The 21,168-nt window shown below is 46.9% G+C and overlaps 1 protein-coding gene across 1 annotated transcript; it reads left to right on the top strand.

Annotated features, from left to right (window-relative positions):
• Positions 1-31: 31 nt before the first annotated feature.
• MPHOSPH8 (M-phase phosphoprotein 8) lies at positions 32-19,359 on the top strand. The gene is made up of 14 exons (XM_026035029.1): positions 32-274; positions 3,589-3,735; positions 4,776-5,603; positions 8,610-8,706; positions 9,590-9,841; positions 10,371-10,496; positions 10,583-10,671; positions 11,774-11,914; positions 12,717-12,803; positions 14,589-14,743; positions 15,487-15,641; positions 16,521-16,648; positions 17,222-17,305; positions 18,006-19,359. The coding sequence occupies exons 1-14, from the start codon at positions 32-34 to the stop codon at positions 18,045-18,047; spliced, it is 2,574 nt and encodes an 857-aa protein (XP_025890814.1). The 3' UTR covers positions 18,048-19,359.
• Positions 19,360-21,168: the final 1,809 nt, after the last annotated feature.

Raw genomic sequence — 21,168 nt, 5'->3', positions numbered from 1 at the left:
CTCGCCGTCGTCGTTTGAAATCGGGCCCAAGATGGCGGCGGCGGCCGGGAGCGGCGCCGAGGCGGCGGCCAGGCGGGAGGGGGCGGCGGAAGAGGAGGAGACGGCGGCGCCCGCCGAGGATGAGGAGGACGAGGAGGAGGACGGCGGCGGGAGCAGCAGCAGCGGCGGCGGCGGCTCCGCCAAGGCGGCGGCGGCCGGCGGCGAGAGCGAGGAGGGCGAGGAGGGTGAGGACGTGTTCGAGGTGGAGAAGATCCTGGACGTGAAGACCGAGGGGGTGAGTGGGTCGCGGCGGGGCGCCCCGTGCGCGGGCCGGGCCTGGGGCCGCCSCGGTGCGGGCCCTTCCCGCGGCGGGCGGCAGCGCCGGGGAGCAGGCAGCTCTGCCCCATTCCCGGTGGTTATTCCCTTCAGTTCGTGCAGGACGTGTCCGGAATATCCCTCCCGCTTTCCCTTTTCCTTGCGCTTCTCTCTGGCCCGTGCCTGCGTTTCGGTGTGGACTTGGAGAGCCCAGATGTGCAGGGCTGCAGTGAGAGAACCCGCGGGAGCCTCCGGGCGCGATCCCGAGAAACGCCGAGTGGCTCCGAGCGTGGGAAACGGCGGAGCAGAGGCTGGAGCGGCCCTGGAGCGGCCCTGCCGGCACAGGGCAGCCCCGGCCGGTCCCTGAAAGCAGCCGGAGGTGCTTGACGTCTTTATAAAATTCCGTAAATTTCAAATACARTAAACAACAAACACAGCTCTTTTAAACAGCTTGCAAGCATAGATTTGTTGTTTTGCCTGATTTGTAAGTTTGGCTTTAGGCTTCTGTCAAACTCGCGTAACGTGTCGAAATTCTGAAACCTTCAGGTCAGAGATYCTTTGGACGAGGAATTTTTACTGSCCACGGTGCTGCCCCACTTGGTTTCTTGGTCTTGGTTTCTCACAAACATTACACTTCAGAGACGACATTTATAGTTCTGCCTGTGAGAATCATAGGTCCAAACAGTAAGTCGGGCTTAACTGTGAGTGCCTTTCCCTTGCAAGGATGGAATGTGAAACTTGTGCGTTGGTGAGTCCTGCCACTCCGGGTGCTTCCAAAGAATACTAGCGTGAAYGTGGAGGAAAGACTTTCCTTTCCTTTGCAGGAATGAAGGGCAAGTTCTGTGCACCGACCGCAGGGCATTTCCCACCCCTGTTTTGTGCCTCCTGCTTATTCGGAAGCAGGCTCTGGGTTAAGTGAAGCATTGAGGGTGCTGCTTAAGGCAGCCTGAACAAAGTTTGGGAATACTTCCATTACAGACCTAGAAAGCTGCTTCAAAATTTCTTCAGAAATAGCATGTCCAAGACAAATTGTGGCATAGCCACAATATGCCTGTGGCATAGCAGGTAGTTTTGCTTTGGAATTACATGGTGGCAGCCCTTTCCATGGGAATTGGGTTTGGCTCATGACTGGCTCTCATAGAAACACCACTAGTTCAATTATTTCTAAATAACAGAACATGATATTACTAGAAAAATAATTTTGGCAGATAAGTGAAAGTCTCTGTATCTTTAATATCATGAACATCATCTCCTGCCTTGGTTTAATTCATTGAGGTAAGCTGCAGTTTTGTATTGTTTAAGCACATACCGAACCCAGAGCCGCTCGGCAGCTGAACAGTCTCACTTTCGTTTCTCAAACATAATGTAAACGTGAAGACTTATATTTACATTCCAGGGAGCCTGTTAAGTTCCCCATGAACAAGTTAATGTAACGTCATATTTACATTCCAGGGAGCGCGTTGAGTTCCCCATGAACAAGTCAACGTATCGCACGTCAGCAGCGTTGGCAGCAGAGAGGTCTTTGCAGCCGCATCCACGAGCAGCCAGCGCATCGAGGGAGGTGGTTTCTGCTCTGCTGGGTGCTGGTAGGCGGCACCTGGAGAGCTGGGCCCGGCTTTGGGGTGTCCAGGGCCTGGAGAGTGCCCAGCAAAGCGGATAGGGGCCCAGGAGGTGCAAGGAGAGGTCGGGATGGCTGGGGCTGTTGGTGGCCCCGTTGCCCTGCTCAGGGCAGGGGCGAGCGGATGGGGCCGGAGCCCTCTCCGAGKTGCCCAGGGAAATGGAAGAGGCCACAGCTGCGGCGTGGGGAAATACGAGAGATCTGCTGCCGTGAGGATAGCAGTGACGTGGGGTGTAGTAAGAGGCCTGCCAGTTGCTTATGTGATGAGGGCCCCATTGAACTAAATCAAGGGAGACAGATGAGCGTGATTTTGAAAGCACGTTCCCGAATCAGAGGTGTGTTGCAAAGCTGAATAGTAAGAGGAGAAGCCAGCGACTGCGTGTGAATAGTGGCTGCTTATGTAGGTGACTGTGAGTGGAGATACTGATAGCATCAGCTTCAGTTTTGCTTCCTGCAGTTGGGTAGCATATGTATTTATCATATGCCTTTAACCTTGAAAAATGGTTAGTGGTGATCTGGCAAATGTATAAAATCATGAAAGTATATTTAATAGTAAGTGGTAAATGCCAGTTTTTTTAAAGATTCCTTTCTGCAAGCTTGATTAACAACATAGGATCCTGGGAGCATTGCCAGCCTGTTCCTGAAATAATTACTGTGATTTTCCCTCCCCAAAGGTGCTTTACTTAGTAAAGGTGCTGAGTTTAGACTTCCTTTTGGAAAATAAGAAGTGGTTGTGTTGCGTGGTGTTCCATATGTGCTTATATGGACGGCGGGTTAAGTGAAGGTGGCTGCTGGTTCTGGCCCTCGCTGCAGGTTGGTCACGCAGGGTGGCCAGGCCGGAGAGGCTGCTCCGCAGGGAAGCCCCGTGCGGAGCCGGAGCTGCCGCTCGCCGGCTGTGCGAGCCCAAGTCCGAGCCTGAGCCCGAGCCCAGCAGGGAAAGGAGCCTGTGCTGGGAGACCTGAGCGTTCAGACTGCCTCCTGTGCTGAAGGGCAAGGGGGGATCTGATGGGAACTTCTGAGGTTTCATTTATTTTGTTTTCAATGGTTAAAAACCTTTCCAACCTAATGGAAAAAAAACCCTTACAAGATGGAGACTAAGTTATTTATTTTTTCTGTAGTGAGGTTAAATACCATTGAAACAACTGCCTGAGGGCTGTGGTGTGTAACCTTTACTGAAATCATTAAGAGCAGCCTGACTGAAACATAGAAACTCAGGTTTTGTCCCAATATAATTATCTAGCCCAAGTTATATATTACAATATAAAATCAAGTGAATGTGGTTACTGCATTATTAATCCTAATGTAACATTTTCAGCAAAGAGGAATGACTTAATCTTGAAATTTTTATAGATGTAATATTAAAAGGTAAAAATGTATTAATGTTTAGTTTTGTAGCTGCCAGAAAAACCTATTTTTGTAAAATAACTGGATACATAAGATCTTTTTGTTGCTTTTCTGAAGAAATTTTAGCTACTAACACTTTATGGATAAAACCACTCTGACTTCTCTGACTTAAAATGTTTTTAACATTTTAAGTAAGTCAGTCAGTAGTAGTTCAGTACTAATTCAGTACGTGATGATCATGGAAGAAGTTCTCGTGTCAACTGCAGGCTGAACTATATGTATATATGTAGGTATGAAGTAGTTCTTTTGTTTTATCATTGTCTTTCTTACAGGGTAAGGTTCTCTACAAAGTCCGGTGGAAAGGCTACACCTCTGACGATGATACCTGGGAACCAGAGATTCATTTGGAAGACTGCAAGGAAGTGCTGCTGGAATTCAGAAAGAAAATTGTGGACAAATCTGTTAAAAAAGACATCCAGGTGTGTTCCACCTTTGGTACTGTGTGTTGAAGACATCTCCCCTCTAGGCTTTGGCACGAGGGGGAAGGTGGCAGAGAGAGGGGGGCAAAGAAAGGCATTGGATGCCGCTCTGTGCCACRTGCTSTAGGTGTGCCTGCTCGAGCAGGAAGGTTGGACTAGATGATCTCTAGAGGTCCCTTCCAACCTTGAAGATTCTGTGTGATTCTGTGGGTACGGAATTAAGGAAAATATAAAGAATCTCCTTGGTTTACACAACTGTTTAGTGCTTCAGGTAAAACTGAACATTGCTGCTGCTGGATGTTTAAGGAATTGAACTGATGAGGTCACTTGTACACTCTGAATCCATTAGACCTGTATTTCAGTGTTTAATGGGACTGTGTAAGTGTCATTGTAATATGGGACTGTGTAAATAATACATCATCATTGTAATTAGTGTTCCAGCAAGGTAAGCAGCCCCCTTGCCCACGCACACGTGTCACTGAAGCTGGGCACTTCATTCATTTCCCCTTTTTGCATTGTGTGAAAGAAAATCAATGGGCTTTTCCTTATTGAATCTTGAAATAGATGAGGCAAAAATAATGGAGGAAAAATTAATTGCAAGAAGAATTGCAAGTAGCTGGGTTTTAAACTGTTTAGCTTCAAAATCATGAGAAAGAAGCTTTGTGTAAACTAGTATACTCTTGGAAAAGGCGTAGATGTGTTTTGCACAACTCAGGTTAACTTGATATGGAAGAGTGAGACTGAGTTGGATTCTGGCGGCTGGCCCTGTTGGGTGTCTGGTTGGTTTGGCTGTTTGTGTAGATKCTGTTCCAGGCGGTTACTGATGTGATGTAGGTAAACGAGACAGAATTGTAACATTCRTGAATTGTACGATCTAGCAATGAGCAGCAATAATGCTTGTGGTGTTTAAAGAGGACGACTTTTCCCCTTCACCATCCCTAGCTGTAATCTTTTGGGGRTTCATTTTTGTATAGTTTATTCCTAAGTTATTTAGCTTAATGAGGAAAAAACAACTTTTTCTTTTTTTCCTTGTATTRTAGAAACTTTCTCTAAGTGATGATGTATTTGATGCAGAATCAGACAGTGACTGGCAAAGTGAAACAAAAGAAGATATTTCACCAAAGAAGAAAAAGAAAAAGTCAAAAGATGGAGAGGATAGAAGCCCAGATGAGCTGAGGAAGAAAAAGTCTAAGTCTGTGAAGCTCAAAGAAAAACACAAAATAGAACGTGCGAATTCTTCAGATAGTTTGGTTTCAGATTCCAAACCAAAAAAAAGGACTTCAGAAACCAGGGAGGATTCAAAAGATCCGAAGAAGCAAAAGAAAGAAGATGCTAAAGAAGTAAAGAAAAAGAAGGGAGAATCTAAAGATTTAAAAATAAAATCTAAAGAGGACTCTAAAAAATCACGGAAGGAGAAGCAGGGAGACCTTCAGTTTGACTCAGAATCAAGCACTTTAGATGACTCATTTTCTCAAGGAGCTGATATTGAAAATTCAGATTTATATTCTGAAAATAAAGACAAGCAAAAGGTAAGAAGTGGAAAGGAGAGGCTGGGACAAGAAATTGCTGAAAAGGATTCCATTTCCGATAGGCATCCTGATGGATCAGCTAGTAATGAGGATGATAGTATTGAAGTTAAGGTTAAAAGAAAGAAGAAGAAAATTCAGAAAGCTGAAGATTGTAAAGAGGAAGGTAGAAAAGCGGAGGGCTATTTGGAGAAGAAAAGCATGCACAAAAGGCAAAGAAGTCAAGAGAAAATGAGAGCAGTGACTGCAGATTTGGAGAAGGTGCCACCCGCAGCAGCACCGAAGGGTTGGAAATCGGGCGCTGACGACAGGGGCCGCAGGGCGACTGATCCCGCGGGGGAGGTGAGCGGCGCGCGGGAGCGGGACAGGTGGCTCCGGGGCAGAAACGCTTCCAAAGAGCAAAACGGAATCGGGGAGGGTAAAAGAAGGGCAAGGCCCACTGCAGGATTTGAGAATGCTGTAAAGGAGGGAGCAACTTGGAGTGTCTTAATCCGGATGGAGAAGRTGTTGAAGTTGAGGCATGGTATTGAAGGTAGTCTTAAAGTGGTATTCCAAAACCAAGCTTATATATARTTTTCTTTTTTTTTGAGTATCCAGAAAAGTAAGAATTTCTCCAGCTTGTTATATTTACTTAAAATGCTATTTACTGGTTCTGCAAATATGTGCTGCTGCTTTGAGCCTCTTGTCTCCCCTACCCTCAGCCGTTGCTTCAGTTTCACTTCCCTCTGCTTGCGTAGCTGCCTGTCCCACAGGGCATCCAGTGCCCTGCTGCACCAGGATGGGCACCTGATCTTCCTCACAAACCTCTCCTTCAGCCTGCACCTACCTAGGAACTGTGCTACTGAGATCCAGGCTCCCAGCAAACGGTGCGGGTCGCTCGTCTTGCCAGAACTTCTGTGCTGCATGCAGAAAACGCCTGGTTTAATGACTTGATTTTGTATTAATTACAAATGCTTTGCAGGATCTAAAACAAATGGGCTAATCAATGACTGAAATACTTCACTGGGAACACTATTGCTTTCGAAAAACAGGTTGGTAAAAGCAAAAAGAGTAGACGAGGAAAATTTAAAGCAGCATTTATAGAATATTTCTGACAAAAATACTTGTGAATATTTATTCAGCTGCTTGAAAAGGCCCTAACGCAGTTTGCAGTTCCAACAATTCTGCTGGCTGCACAAAGGAAACCGCTTTATGATTTATAACAGGACTGCAGCCAAAATCCCTTGAAATTTACTGGATTATATTCTGCTCTGCCTGAGGTCCTATTCCATGGCAGCATGTGTCTTGTTTCTATACATTTGACTGAGGGTCCTCTGTTTGAATGTTATGGAGTAACCCACCTTAAATAGGCCTCGTTAAGCGTCAGCAAATCGGTTCTGCATAGAGAAATGTTCCATGGAGCAATTTCAGAGCAGAGCTACATAAAGGCCTAGGTTGCTAGAATTTAGGGTGAAAGCCCTTGTAAAAAAGGTTAAGCAATAGCTGTGAGGCACAGCTGTGTTTCAAAAAGTCATAAATAGTTCTCTTTGTATTAGTGTTATGACCCTTTCTTATTCCAAGTATTTTTTTGTTATGGTTCGAGGCCGTGGCATTCCTTAGAAACGTAAATCAGTGCTGACAATCAGACACGTTTTTGGAGTTTTATTTCCCAATGAAATAAAAATCCCATCTTCACAAATGTGAAGAAAACGAGTGTGAAGGTGTCTGCCTTTAGCTCCTCACTAAGCGGCACTCCTGGTGCTCCTGTCGATTGGGTACCAGGGAAGCAGAAGACACTCCAAGTCTGCCCCTTGCTTTGAGTCTCCTTCAGAAACCCAGCACTTTTCTGTCACTCAGTAGTTACTGCCCAGAGTAGCTGTAGATCCATTAAGGTGGGTTTGGTTTGGTGGGGTTTTTTTTTTGTTTTATTTACTTTGTTTTTCGCTACGTTATTGTCCCAAATACATTATTTCTTCCAAACATTATAATTTCACGTGTTTCAAATAACTCTCCTTCCTTTGGTGACTACAGAACACTGTCATGGCAGTTATAATACAGCGTTCTCTGTTTGGAGYCCTGCTTTATGTTGATGTTTCCCTTTGTTTTGTCTCCAAAAATACACGTGGAGCATATCATGAATCCAATGAATATCTAAAGTCTGCAATAGAAGATTACTGTTGTTAACAGCTCTTCTGTTCAGTAAATACCTGGTAATCCCTTCAGTGAATTTTATTTCTTCCTAATTACTGAGCATCAGCAGGGAGCAGCAGCTGTGCATGCAGCCAGTGGCAGTGGAGAAAAGCTGCGCTTTTGGATGGGACCTGGGGACAAGGATTAAATGTCACAGCTCTGCTAACACGTTATGCCGTGTTCAGTACTTCTGCTCTGATTCCAACTTGCTCTGTGYCTGGAAAATGGTGACATGTAATTGCAGATTCCGTCCGTGGGTGTCGCGGGGGCTGTTCGGTGGCTGGGGGGTCGCAGAGCCCGCGCGGTTGCCCATGGAATTCTTCTTGATACGGGATATTGCTGAACTGCATGGATGTGATGATGTTTTTGTGGATTTTGTCTGCCCGTCCCTTTATAACGAATTACTGTTGTTGCAATATTCGGCTTGTGTCTGCTGGGAAGCCTGGAGCCCTGTGTGCACAAATACAGGTTTCTCGGTTACAGCTGARGTTGGTGCTGTTGAACCTGCCTTGACTACAATGCTGTGAAGGTGCTAAATACTTTTAAATAATTTATTCTATTCAGGTTATGCATTTAGAACAAATACTTCATATTATTGAATTTACTTTTAGTAAATAAATGCAGTCACTTAAATATTTCAYATATTTATTGGTGTTTCCTGGACTGAAATCCTCTCTTAACAAGGCTACAAATTATTTCAGTTATAGTAGACAGAACACCTCAAAGTGCTGGTTTCTGCCTGCTAACTATTGACATAGGAAGCAGCWACTAACCTTTAAGTCCTGTGATGTTAAATAGGTTTCTTGTTGGCTTTTGTATTTGCAGGCTTTTTGATCTCAGTTTGCCACGTTGCAATATAGTCTTAATTGTAAACATAGCTGGTTTTGCCATATCTGCATCTCATGCTGTAAAGGACCTGGCATGGCTGGAGTGCTGTCAAAGTTGGAATCGAAGATCTGTCCTTTTATTTTAGAAGTGGCCTCTGCTCTCTAACATTAGGAACTGTCTCAGGATAATCCCACTGTCACCAGCTGAATTTTGGGAACCTTCACAAGTATATTACCTACAGTTYTGGGTGGTACTTGGTACTAAGTATATAGTCTCATTTGAGTAGTGAAAGGAGATTCTTTCTAATTTTSTCTCTACTAATTTATAATATTTGTACTTTTTTAATGACAGGAGAAAGAAGTAAAAAAAAACGAGACAAAAGAAAAATCCCAAAAAAGAGAATCTGAGAAAGAAGAAAAGAGCAGAAGAGAACAGAAGGGCCTAAAAAGTAAGTGCCAGTTGTTGAGAAGGGAATGACCATTCAGTGTGTAGTCCTCTGGCTTCCACAGGAGCAGAGCAGTGCGTTTCTGTAACACACATCAGAAACAACAGATTCTGCTTGTACTTCTAGGAAGCAAAAGTTTGTTATTTAATGACCTYTTCATGTACTGAGAGAATGAAACATGAAAGGTTTGTATACATAGAAATCTCTGGCATTAGCTGTGAGGATTGCACAAGSCTTAAAATATCACAGAAAGAAGAGGCCTTGAAACATGAAGAAAAACGCACGGGTTTCATGCATTTTACTTCCATTTTTAGTAGTATAATAGAGTTTTAATGGTACTGCTCCTGATCCCAGTAAAATTTTGAGTGACTGTRTTCAGGATAAATTTTCTCACTACTCTGACAATGAACTGGTGGGTGGAAAGTAGGTAGCTCCATCTTGGCTTTTGAATGGATGTAGGAGGAACTATGGCATGTGGGAGAGAGACAACTTTGACTTAGATTGGATACTTACAGTACTTTGAAAATTAACAGGCTTAATTACTTTTCATGACACTGCCTGTGTCCTTTGTACATTTATCAGAAATATGGAATGTTTTTCAAAGCAGTAATTTATGCATAATTCTAAATGATATTTTTCTTTTAAAAATAGTACTAGGTTCAAAACCTTTGGCTCAAGGTAGCCAAAAGTGAACTAGTCCTCACTAATTCTGGTTTAAACTGTGAAGTTTGCTGCTGTTCTTAAACAGTGGTGAACCTCTTAAACGGGAATAATGTGTGTGTTTTTTTTKTTTKTTTTTTTTTTTTTAAGACTTGATTCTAGTCGTTTACGTGGACTTTGTGTAGTAGGGACTCAGTCCCTCTTGATGTCTGTCTTTATAATCTAGGCTATAAGGACATCAAAAGCACATTCGACTTGCTTAACGTAGCTTCAGAGGAGAAAAATGACTTTTCTGAGAATAACCGCAAAAGGGAAGAATCCTGTCTGGACTACAAATTTGTGGAAGAATTAAAATCAAAGGAGAGCAAGATGCACAAGGAAAGGAGGAGCGTGAGGGACGAGACGGATACGTGGGCCTACATCGCGGCGGAGGGGGACCGAGAAGGGCTGGACGTCTGTCAGCTGGACGAGAGCTCTGGTGAGCAGCAGAAACAGACTGGGGAAAGCTGAGCACCCGAATCCTTTCTGTTATTTTTTCCCCTCAGTTCCTAGTTGCATCTTTTGGTGCTGAAATCCATGTCTCTCAGGAGGCTAAAACAATGTTTTATTTAAAAAAAAAAAAAAAAAATCACTGATAATAATCTTAAATATGCAGCATGCTTGTGCTGTGACAGAAATGGAGTGTTTCATGTGCGGACACTTTAGCCTGATTTATTAGACCAAACGAATGTTGCTGGTTGTTTTTATTGTTTATTTGTTTTTAAGCAAAAGATGAAGTTGGCAGCAGCAGCCAGTGGTGACTGGTGTTACTTTAACTCGTGATTTAGGTCTGTTATGTGGCCTCCAGCGTTTGGAGCCATCCTGGAGCAGCTCCTCTCACAGTGGGCTGGAATGAGGGGGAAGGAAATGTGTCTTGCACTGCTGATCAGTGAAGGAATGAGCTGACCATTTATTAGTTGGTTAGACCCATTTTTTGGTTTTCTTCCATAAACTCCAATATATGACAGATGGCAAGCAGCAAGTCCTGAGTTTGGGTATGGACATGCAGTTAGAATGGCTGACGCTCGAAGACTTTCAGAAGCATCTTGATGGAGAAGACGAGAATCACATCTCTGCAGAACCAATATCAAGTAGTGAGTAGTTGCTGGGAGGAAGGGACGCTTCTTATCTGACATTTCAAAGAGAAATACCYTATATCTGCATTAAATTTATTTTACAGCTCTCCTGAGGGATGCAGTTAAAAATGGAGACTATATGACAGTGAAGATGGCACTTTCTTCAAATGAAGAATATAACCTGGATCAAGAGGTAATAATCTGGATCAAGAGATAATTCTTCTGAGGGAAAGAAAATTATATTGGAAAAAAATAGAATGATTCTAAAAGCTTCCCCCCCTCTCTCTTTTGCAAGGAGCTGATTTGTGTCTCCTCTGGTGAATGTAAGCACAGGAGMAAAGGCCGTGTAGCGTTTGAGGCTTTGATACTTGTTCTCTGTTTCTTCTAAAGAAAAAGTAAAGCTTGGCAGAAGTATCTTGGTAATTAAATYAGCACCAGACTTGTCTGCTAGGTTTAAGTGAATATTAAATGTAAAATTATTTGTGCTATGACGTTGGCTGAAATCTGGCAGGTCAAGTGGCTAAAATATAAAAATATCCACGCGAGCAAACAAAAATAAAATGCTCTGTGTGGCTGGTTTGGACCGTTTCACTCCCATTGGAAATGTGATTTCTCCAGTTCTTCATTTCAGCTGTACTCTGATTSTTTGTTTGTTTGTTTTGTTTTTCTTCCAGAGGTCTTTTAAGATCTCTCCGAAAGAAATTTTGAAAATTAAAATCTCTTACATGAATGTGTCTGTGTGTTTGTTTTGGTTTCAGTTGATCTTGTTTACTGGTATTACCTAGCATTCAGACCCTAAATTACGCTAAAATATCTGTAGAGTAGTAGTAGGAAAAGTGATGKCAGGTGAAGGACGGAGGTCAGTGCAGGCCGTGGACTGTAACATCTAGTAGAAAATGAAGAGTGACTGGGAAGACTGCTCAGCTGCTCAGAGGGCTCTCCATGTTTATGCTTAGAGTAAATCTGAAAGCACCTTTGTGGTAGGAGCTGGCGTAACCCCAAAAAACAGAGTAAAATAGTTTTGAATTCAGAGTGGCTAAATAGAAGTTGTCTTTTTCTGTTTTAAATGAATTTGAGTTATCATCTCTGTAGGGACCAAGGAATTCAGACACTTTTGTGGGATTTTGCTTTGTTGTCTTGCACTATTACTGGTTCTGTTGAGTGCTGTGGTTTTCTTCTGCCTTGTGACTCTTTTCTCAGATTATTAGGTAYTTTGTTTGTTTTCTGCTGCAGTCTCCTGACGCACCCGCAGGTTGTCCTGCTGCAGGTTGGATTCATGGCGGTTGTTGTTGCAGGACTCCAGCGGGATGACCCTCGTGATGCTCGCAGCTGCCGGCGGGCACGACGACCTCCTGCGCGTCCTCATCAGGAAGGGAGCTAAGGTGAACGGCAGGCAGAAGAATGGAACGACTGCCCTCATACACGCAGCTGAAAAGGTCGGCTCCTTTGTCACGCTGATAGTGCTGCTCTCCTGCGTTGCCTTTTGAAAGTGGGGCTGAATTTAGATCCCTCTCCTCCGCTCCCTCTCTACCATCATTTGGCTCTGCTTAAAACATAGGCAACTAGACACAGGACAACAACGTAAACTACGTATTTCAGATGGCTGTGCTGACTGTAGTGTGTAATTAAATAAATAAATAAAAATCAGAGCAGCTGCCTTAGATGATCCCGGAGGMCTGCTCTGAGGAAGGAATATCACAGCTAGAAGGAAAAATGAGGTAAAATGGTATTTATGCCTATCCTGRGTGATGAAAGTACTTGAAAGAATTTGTTATGTTCTCTGACTACACGATAGCTGAACTTAGATCTCTGATTTTCATCTCTGAATTTAATACTTGAGAGTTAGGGGGAAGGGCAGACCTTAAATTAAGGCCAACTAGACCACAGAGTTAATGATGTTTTACAGAGTGAACTTTTGTTCAAGTTGATTCATTTCTCCATATCATTACAGGAAGCTAAAGGCCAAGAGCGAGTTCAATTCCAGTTCATTTATTAGAGAAGCCTACAGTCTTTATTGTGGGTGTTTCATATTACAGGATTAGAAAAAAAGAGATCCTGCAAGCTGCCTGCTTGCCTGAGTGTATATYGCTCTTTATGAGCAGTAGAGAGCACAGTGTTAGTTGTGTCATGCGTCATGTTTTSTTTTTTTACTGAGGGATTTTTAAATGAGCCTTTTTTATAGTCTGGAACCCAAACAAAGTGCTCTGTAGTGACTTCTGCCATGGTTTTGTTTCGAAGAACTTTCTCACCACGGTAGCCATTCTGCTGGAAGCGGGAGCGTTCGTGAACACGCAGCAGAGCAGCGGCGAGACTGCCTTGATGAAGGTAAATTCAGTGGGTGTCCTCATGGGGTTTAATAGGAAAGAGTATTGACATCTGGTGAGCTAATAGGGGCGTGAGGACATGGGAACATATTTCTTCAAGGACGTTTTTCCAGAGCTGGTTTCGCCAGGGAGCATGTGCTCCATTTGAAATAGAAAATGACTCTAGGTTTTCCAGCCAGTGTGTTAGTCCATGGTGTGACACGGTCATTTGTGTAAGCAGTGGATCTGCCTGCTGTCAGCATAGCATYGTCCTCTCCCGCTGCCTTCCCTTTCCACCCAAATAGAATATAATCAGCCTGTAGCCTTAAAACTGAGATAACCAGCTTGTTATCAGGAATGCAAAAAACATGTTGCATCTCTCAGCCTCATTGTACATCAGATCTCTSGGAGATCCTGGGGTGAAAGACTCTTCTCTGCTTCCCCCCACACGCTAAAAGGAAGAGCAGTTTGTTTTGTTGTACTGGGAAAATTCAGAAACTTTTAAAATAGTCTGTGCWCCTCTTCATAGTTTCTTATGTTTTGTGTAATTACCAAATACAAAAAAATTGCCTTTCCTGAGGGAGTTATTTATATAGGAGCTATCTAAGCAAATCTGCAGAAGAGCTTACACTTCGTTTCTCCTCCTTTCTGTGAGGCTTAACAGAGAGAATTCACATCTTCTATAAAGAGAAGTCAGGATAGGCTTGTGATGTCCTCAGTCACGCAGGCTGCATCTCTGAACTTCGTTTGAAGACCTGCCTGCCTTGCCTAACGCTTGGCTACCCCTCCTGTTCTGCCAGGCTGCCCACAGGGCTTCRTTCCTCACACAGCTTCTCTGTAAGGATGCTGAGAACAGGACAAGTGATAAGTGTGTTTATCACGTCACTCTTATTAAAGCCTTACATGTTGGATCTTTAAAAAGGCTTGACACTTTATTCCGTTCTGTGAGGATTTTGTTTTTACAGATGGAAAACGCAGGTGAAAGTTCAGGTCTGAAACAAAAGAATTAGAAAAAGGCCCAACAGAAAAATGTCCCTCTTCATGAGGCCTTTCAGAAGGTAACTGGCCATTAGAACAAGCTGTCTGAGAATGGGCAGCCAACAGCACGTGGTGTTTGCAGTCCTCAGAGAAGAGGGTTTTTTAGGCTTTCCTCTACCCTTGTCMAGTCATCAGGCTTCGGTCAAGTTGAGATGCCCTGGAATTCTTGCAGACAACTTTGACTACCCTTGGACACTTAGGCAGCGGATAGAGAGCCTGCCTGACGTAATGGAATAACAGATGGAGCGGGTTGTCTTCATCTACTGCTCATCTAACGTCTCATTTGAAATGAGATATCTAGAAGAATAGTTGCTTTGGAATGTTACTTCAGTTCTGAACATTGTGTAGGAACCGGTTTATTTTGGTTGGTAACTGTAGGAAATGCAGTTACTCTAATTAGCRGAATACAGTCGTTGATGTAGATTTGCTGCGGCTCTTTGTTTGCCTTTGCAGGGTGTTGGGGTTTTCTTGGTTCTCCTAATGATCCATTTGGGAACCCTGAATGCTGGTGCTTCTGGATGATCTGGTGCCTAGTATTGCCTGGAAAAAGTGAGGGATTTCTGAATTGCGAGCACAGATTCCAAGTCTCTTAAGTTTCAGAGGGCAAATACTTGAAAAAAATCTTTCTGGACAGTAACGAATTCTAGGTTTATTTTTACATTAACTTCTATGATTCTGCTTCTTTCCCCTTCTTCCCTCCCCAGCATTTTGGGGTTGTTTTAAAGGGGTGGTTGTTGCCCGCTCTTACCTGTTGCACTCTCTTTTGCAGGCGTGTAAGAGAGGGAATTCTGATATCGTGCGGCTTATGATTGAAAGCGGAGCGGACTGTAACATTTTGTCCAAGCACCAGAACAACGCGCTCCATTTTGCTAAGCAGTGTAATAACGTGCTGGTGTATGAGCAGCTCAAGAACCACTTGGAAACGTAAGTAAGCTGCATTTTGAGTTTTGTGCATGTTTTGATAAAGTTTGAAATATTGGATGTGTCATAGTTTGGGTTTAAATCACAGGGAAAGAGGGGCAGTGCCAAGGAAGAAGCAAGATACCCTTTGGGCAGAAGGCTCAGTGATAAATGTGAATTAAGTGATGTGAACCAGCTGTGATTTCAGTAGTAGGAAAGACTAAGTGAGCTGGGCCTGTCTAGCCTGGAGAGAAGATGGAGAGAGGAATCTTATCAACATGTGCAAATACCTGAGGGGAGAATGTAGGGAGGAAGGGGCCAAGCTCTTCTCAGTGGTGGCCAGTGACAGAACAGGGGGCAGTGGGTGTAAGTTGAAACCCAGGCAGTTCCATCTGCATGTGAGGAAGAACTTCCTGACTGTGAGGGTGCCAGAGCCCTGGAAGAGGCTGCCCAGGGAGGCTGTGGAGTCTCCTTCTCTGGAGATCTTCCCAACCTGCCTGGCTGCCACCCTGTGCCCCGTGCTCTGGGTGTCCCTGCTGGAGCAGGGGGTTGCACTGGGTGATCCCTAGAGGTCCCAGCCAGTCTGTGCATTAATTCTGGTGATGAGGGCACTCGCTCTTGACACCCAGCGCACGGCGCAGGGACCGGCACCCTGTTCTGCCTGGTGATCGCTGGTCTGCGTGCGGTCAGCTCTGCCCCCCCCCCCTCGCTGTGGGTCAGCTCTGCCCCGCTGTCGCTGTGGGTCAGCTCCCCCTCGCTGTGCGCAGGCTCTCGCGGGTGGCCGAGGACACCATCCGGGAGTACTTCGAGGCCCGTCTCGCCCTGCTGGAGCCCGTCTTCCCCATCGCCTGCCACCGACTCTGTGAGGGGCCCGACTTCTCCACGGACTTTAACTACAGACCTCCACAAAACGTGCCAGAAGGTACTGAAAAAAATGCCTGCTTTGTGTGTCTGYGTGTCCCGTGCTTCTGTTTTGAGGGTGTGTAACTGCCCTTTCCATGAAGAGCACGCGCAGTCCCGCACGCGGCGGCCCGGGACGGGGTTGGTTTGGGCTGGGCAGCTCTGCCCTGCCCGGGGGCCCTGCAGGGGCTCCAGCTGTGCCTGAGGCGTCTGGGGACGTGGCCTCATCCCGTGGGCACAAGCCCCACTCTTGGCTCCACCTTGAGCTTTTCCCTCTTCGTGAATATCCGGTAAGGAGCCTCTATCAGCGGGTACTGATGTTCTCTAAATTGTGCATTATTCTGACGTAGGTGCTTTGTGAGGATTGTAAGTGGTTGCGTTAAAGCATTTCTCTACTTGGCACCTGGAATTGTAGCGTTAAGAAATATTTGTTCATGTGTTAAAAGAGAAACTTGAGGCATATGAGGGTGCTGAAGGATCTTGCTCGTTCCATTTTACTGCAGCTGCTACAAGTCTGAACKTGTTCAGATTCGGTTTCCCTCCCTAACAGGGCAGCCCGGACCGCGCTGCGTCTCCCAGCCGGAGGCAGCGGCGCTCGCGGGGCCCTCCTGGCCCCTGTCCTGCCCCCTGTCCCGGCAGCACCGGCCCGGGGCCGCACTGGGCAGTTCCGAAGCTGCCCCTTGGATGCAGCTTGGAGCTCAGTATTYATGCTACAAACCCCACGTTTTCCAGGCGCATCCAGCGTGTTCTGTTGCCCTGGGCCGTCCTGTGCGGCTTTTGGCGGGGGCAGGAAGCCCGGCTGGTGCCGGCCCGCAGGGCCGCTCGGTGCTTCGGCTGGGCGAGATCCTGGCTCTGGCGCCGGGGCCGCCCTGCCTGACTGTCCTCCCCTCTCCCCTTCCAGGCTCGGGAATTCTTCTGTTTGTTTTCCACGCAAATTTCTTCGGTAAAGAAGTGATCGCTCGGCTCTGTGGACCCTGCAGTGTGCAGGCTGTGGTTCTGAACGACAAATTTCAGCTTCCTGTATTTTTGGTAAATCTTTCCGTATAGCTAATAGACTATAAACAGCTTTATCTTTATAGAACAATCTGGGTACTTTTAGATCCTTAATTGGGATTTTGAGCAGTGTAATGCAGCATTTGTTTATCGTGATTTGGCCTGGKGTGCTACAAAAATTGGATTTTTGTTTATAGTTGGAGGGGGGCTGCAGGCCTTGCCCACACTAGAGTCTATTAAAAATAAATTTGCCTTGAAAGGCAAAATTTTCAAAATTGGAAGGACTTGAGGGTTGGAGCCGGCAGACAGGATTTGTGAATTTAAAAGCTCTCTTCGTCGTCAGAGTCACCTCCCCCCTCAGATTTCTGACTCGGGAAGCTCTGCCCTGGAGCGCAGTGCTTTGCCCTGCTCAAACTAACGTTCCCCGTATTCCCAGTGGCTCCCCGTTGTGGGCACTGCTGCGCACACTTCAAGTCGTCTGCTTTTCCCTGTGCTTGCTCCAAAGGCTCTCCGCACTATTCAGGACTTCTTCAAAAGTGTGTGGGTTGARTGTCACGTTTGAAGGTCCGCTCTTGTCATTAACCGGCTCTGTTTCCTTTTCCCTTCCAGGACAGTCACTTTATTTATTCCTTCAGCCCTACCGCAGGCCTCAACAAGCTCTTYATCCGGCTGGCAGAAGCTCCCACTGCCAAGGTACGAAGTGTGGCTGTCGTGCGGAGCCCCCAGCGCCTCGCGGCGCGAGGGGTGACTGCGGAAGCGCTCGGGGCCCCTCACCCCAAGCCCAAGCCCAGCGCCCTCCCCAGCGCTCACGGCTCCGCGGGGCTGAACCGAGCGGGCTGCCCGGTCCCTCGGGAACGTTTCCCTGCTGAAACGAGTGTAATTCCTGAGCCAGGATAAGGRGCGTTGCAGCGGGGAAGAGCCCTGTGCGTGGCAGCAGCCGGGCTGGGGGACACTGCGATGTTGCGGCACGAGGAGCAGCTCCCGTCGGGGCAGCGATTCCCCGCAGGCAGGAGAGGGCCTGGAAAGCCTCTGATCGTCTAAATTCAGCCTTTTATTCTTAGGTTTTCTACTCAGTGTTATGTTTTAGCAAGGGTAGGGGTACTCCAGCATCCAGTACGTATGCAGAGAAGTGCATGCTGTTGGCTCCAGGCCAGGCTTGTGTTTTGTGCTTTGTGCTTGTGCTACTGGGGTAGCAGTATTTTTTTGGATCTCTTTTTCCCAAGGCTGTGTTTTTTTCTCTTTTTTTCTTGAATTAAGTACAGCTTGTGAGCCGTTCTGGCTTGCGCAGCCCCTAGCACCTGTGCCTCCACCTTGTCTCGTGCTCGCCTGCCCCTGGCCGAGGCCTTGGTGCGAGCCCCCGAGAAGGGCGCTGACCCCTGGTTTGCTCTTGCAGGTGAAGCTGCTGATCGGGGCCTACCGAGTGCAGCTGCACTGACCCGYGCCCTGTGTCACACCGCACCGGGGCAGCACCCCGGCCTGCCTGCACGGCCTGCCCGCTGCTGCGTCGGGGCTCACAGAGCAGTCTGGGACTTCGTGGCCCTGCGCTGGGGCCGAAGCTGCCTCCTCATCCTCATCCCTGGCGGAAGGTGCCCGCTGGAGAGCGGCCCATAGGCTGCTCTCGAGGGCAGGGCTGCCCGGCTCCCTGCTGGGGCGGCTTTGTACAGATGTAGGTGTAAGTATTTGTGCCAATATATATAGCTCTGTTTAACTTGTGGAGTCCAGACTGCCTATTGGAGCTTTTCCACAATGTGGAATGGTGATATAAGAACTATTTAAAGTAACTACATAAAATGTCTTTTTTAATAGAAAGAACTACCATTTGTAAACTAAACTTTTCTACTTGCCCGGACCTTGGTGTTTCTCAGTAAAACGGAGCAGTGTCTGTTCTTGGAGCTGTGAGGGCGAGGGCACGGCCTTAGCCGGGCTGCGCTCTGCTTTGAAGCACTTTCCTCTGCGAGAAGGCGGGTCCGTGTCCAGGCAGCCCCGGCTGAGGCTCTTTGCAGGCAGGAACACCACGAGCTCAGCAGGTTTCAGGCTGAGGGGACTGCAGTCGCTCCTGGCTACGCTGCTGCTTTAGGACTTAATTTTGTACTAGAGAAGCAACTGACGGATAGCTCTGCAGGCGTCTCAGCTCGTGAGCCCTTCATGAAGTGACAGGCAGCAGCAAATGGGGCCGAAAGGGCAGACCCGAGACCTTGGCCCTTGTGGGCAGCGCTTGGTGCTGCCTGAGGACGGCAGCTGTTGTCAGCCCCACGGGCAGGCGCTGCTGCCCCACACGGCGCCTCGGGGCAGGCGCTGCTGCCCCACACGGCGCCTCGGGGCACGGAGCCGCTCTCCAGCTGGCACTGCACGGACCCAGTTCCTCAGCTGACAGCAGCTCGGTAAGGGCTCTGTGCTGGCAAACACAGCTGTAGAACTTCAGCATGAAGTACAGAGTATTTTTGTTTGTAAATTAAAACAACCTCTTGAAAAGTAAAGAGCTCCAGATTGTGCCTTTGCTCCTCYGGCTGCTAGCTCTAGTTTACATGCCGCTATGTGCCTATCTTGTTAACAAAACTGCTGCGGGTCAATTCTTACTGTATCTGAGTGCTCACCATCAAAATGGTGCAAATATGTATTTTAAGAACTGTGACTTTTTAATGTAAAGTTCAGTGAACCAATTTTTAGTCTTTGGTTCTTGGAAGTTTAAAACTTTCATATTAAGAGATGCCAAACTGTAGGAACTAAGGACACTATTTCAATTTTGTGGAATGTTACATGAAGCTAAATAAAACTAGAACAGCACCATGACATACAAATACTCAGTTCTACTTCCAATTAAAATAGTTGCCTATTTATTTTGCTTAAACAGTATTGAGGGGATGTCAAGTCTGCTTCTGCACAAAGGTGTTGGGCACCTCTGAAACRTGGTAAATACCTTGTTTTGCTGCAGGGTAGAGACAACAAGGATCTCGGTGCAGCTGCATTTCATTGTAGCCCCTCTTCTTGACTCTTTATACCCAGATATTAGGAAAGAATCCTGAAAGCTTCCTAAGGACAGGCCCCTTCCTTGGGCTGGAGCGACTGTTTCTGTGTAGTGTGCAGTGCTGTTGCTCACAGTGCACCCCCCGCAGGACCGGGCCCGGGTGAGGGCGGGTTGTGCTCCCTTCCCCTCTGTGGACGGTGGCACCGCGGGGCCTGGCGCMCACGCGGCCACGCGCTCAACACGGGGCTGGTCGGAGGCTGCTGCGCAGGCTGACCTGGAAGCTTCTCTTGGCACAGCTGGATTGAGCCCTGAGGGAGGCGGGGAGGAGGCTGCCAGGCAAGAGGAGCAAACCTGAGGTCATGGGGCTCCCAGGGAGCAGTTTTCTTGCAGACATCATTCCCTGTGGTGATCCCAAGATCCCTGCAAAAGATGGAGCCAAAGGCACTGAAGAGGTGGCTGAAGCTGTTCTCATTCACTAGATCTTTATTACCCACGTGCTCAGAAGTTTTGGTGCAGAAGGTAACCACAGCAAATCCAGCTCTTCCAGCAGCGTGTAGGAGGACAGGGAGGTACCGGCACCAGCAAGGCAGGAGAGGCTTGCGGCCCTGTCCAAGTCCAAGCACGGCCAGGAAGAGCCCACGGTGCGGCTGGAGGCGCCGGTGCCCTTCCCAGCCGCTCCAGCTTCGCCGCGCAGCTCCACTCACCCTGCAGGCGCTGACGGGTGCTCCCGCCTCCCGCAGCTCTGCGCATCCGCCTGCCTCCCGCCTCCCGAGGCTCTGGTCGCCTCCAGTGGCTCCGTGTGTCCGGCCATCTCCAATGCCAGGGCCAGGGCCCCCGCTGCGCCTGGGCCCAGCGCCGCCTTCGCCTCCCTCTGCTCAGCCTCACGGGGCTGCTCGCGGCCCTGGGCTCTTCACACTGCTCCTCCCCGCTCCTCCTGCTAGTCATAGATTAATTAGAAATAATTTCATTGGAAAATATATTTAAATAATTTTACTGGAAAAATAAGCCCTCCAAAGTAGTTACACTGGTAATATGTTACAGCACAATGTTGACATCTAATACAGCAAAATAAATTTTCATGTTTTTTTCTTTCTTGTTCATCTTTTAGGCCGTTTTAGGCAAATGCTTTTATTATAGCTTGCAAGTGCAACACTTCCCTGCACGGCTCATGAACTCTCTCCGCAGCTTAGGTCTCCCAGCTGGTTCACATCTTCTCACCATTTTTAAGCTGTTGCTGCCTCACCCCTTTCCTACTGGATAACTACCACAACTGGCCTAACTGAACTTGATTCAGTAGCTTAAACAAGAGTCTGACTTTCGTGTTTCTTTAAGTCCTGGCACTGTACTTTCCCTTACTGCATGAGTGCTTTAATATGAGTATTACTCATTTACTTCCAATAATGTTTACTAATACAAATGCAACATTTAGCCTGGAAACAGTATTTTTAGGCATCATTTACTTTGACTCCAATTGAAGTATCCAGAAATGTAATTCCTTTTATCAACGTCATTACCACAGAACAGTAGTACAGACCTGAAAGCTAAACCCACCTCCCAGCTCCATCTAGGCTGCGGCAGGAGTCAGAAGCCA

Source organism: Nothoprocta perdicaria, unplaced genomic scaffold (genome assembly GCF_003342845.1).
Source record: "Nothoprocta perdicaria isolate Ctin4 unplaced genomic scaffold, notPer1 scaffold_155, whole genome shotgun sequence".
Taxonomy (NCBI): domain Eukaryota; kingdom Metazoa; phylum Chordata; class Aves; order Tinamiformes; family Tinamidae; genus Nothoprocta; species Nothoprocta perdicaria.
Note: the sequence above shows the minus strand (reverse complement) of the source record. Positions and strands in the feature narration are given on the sequence as shown.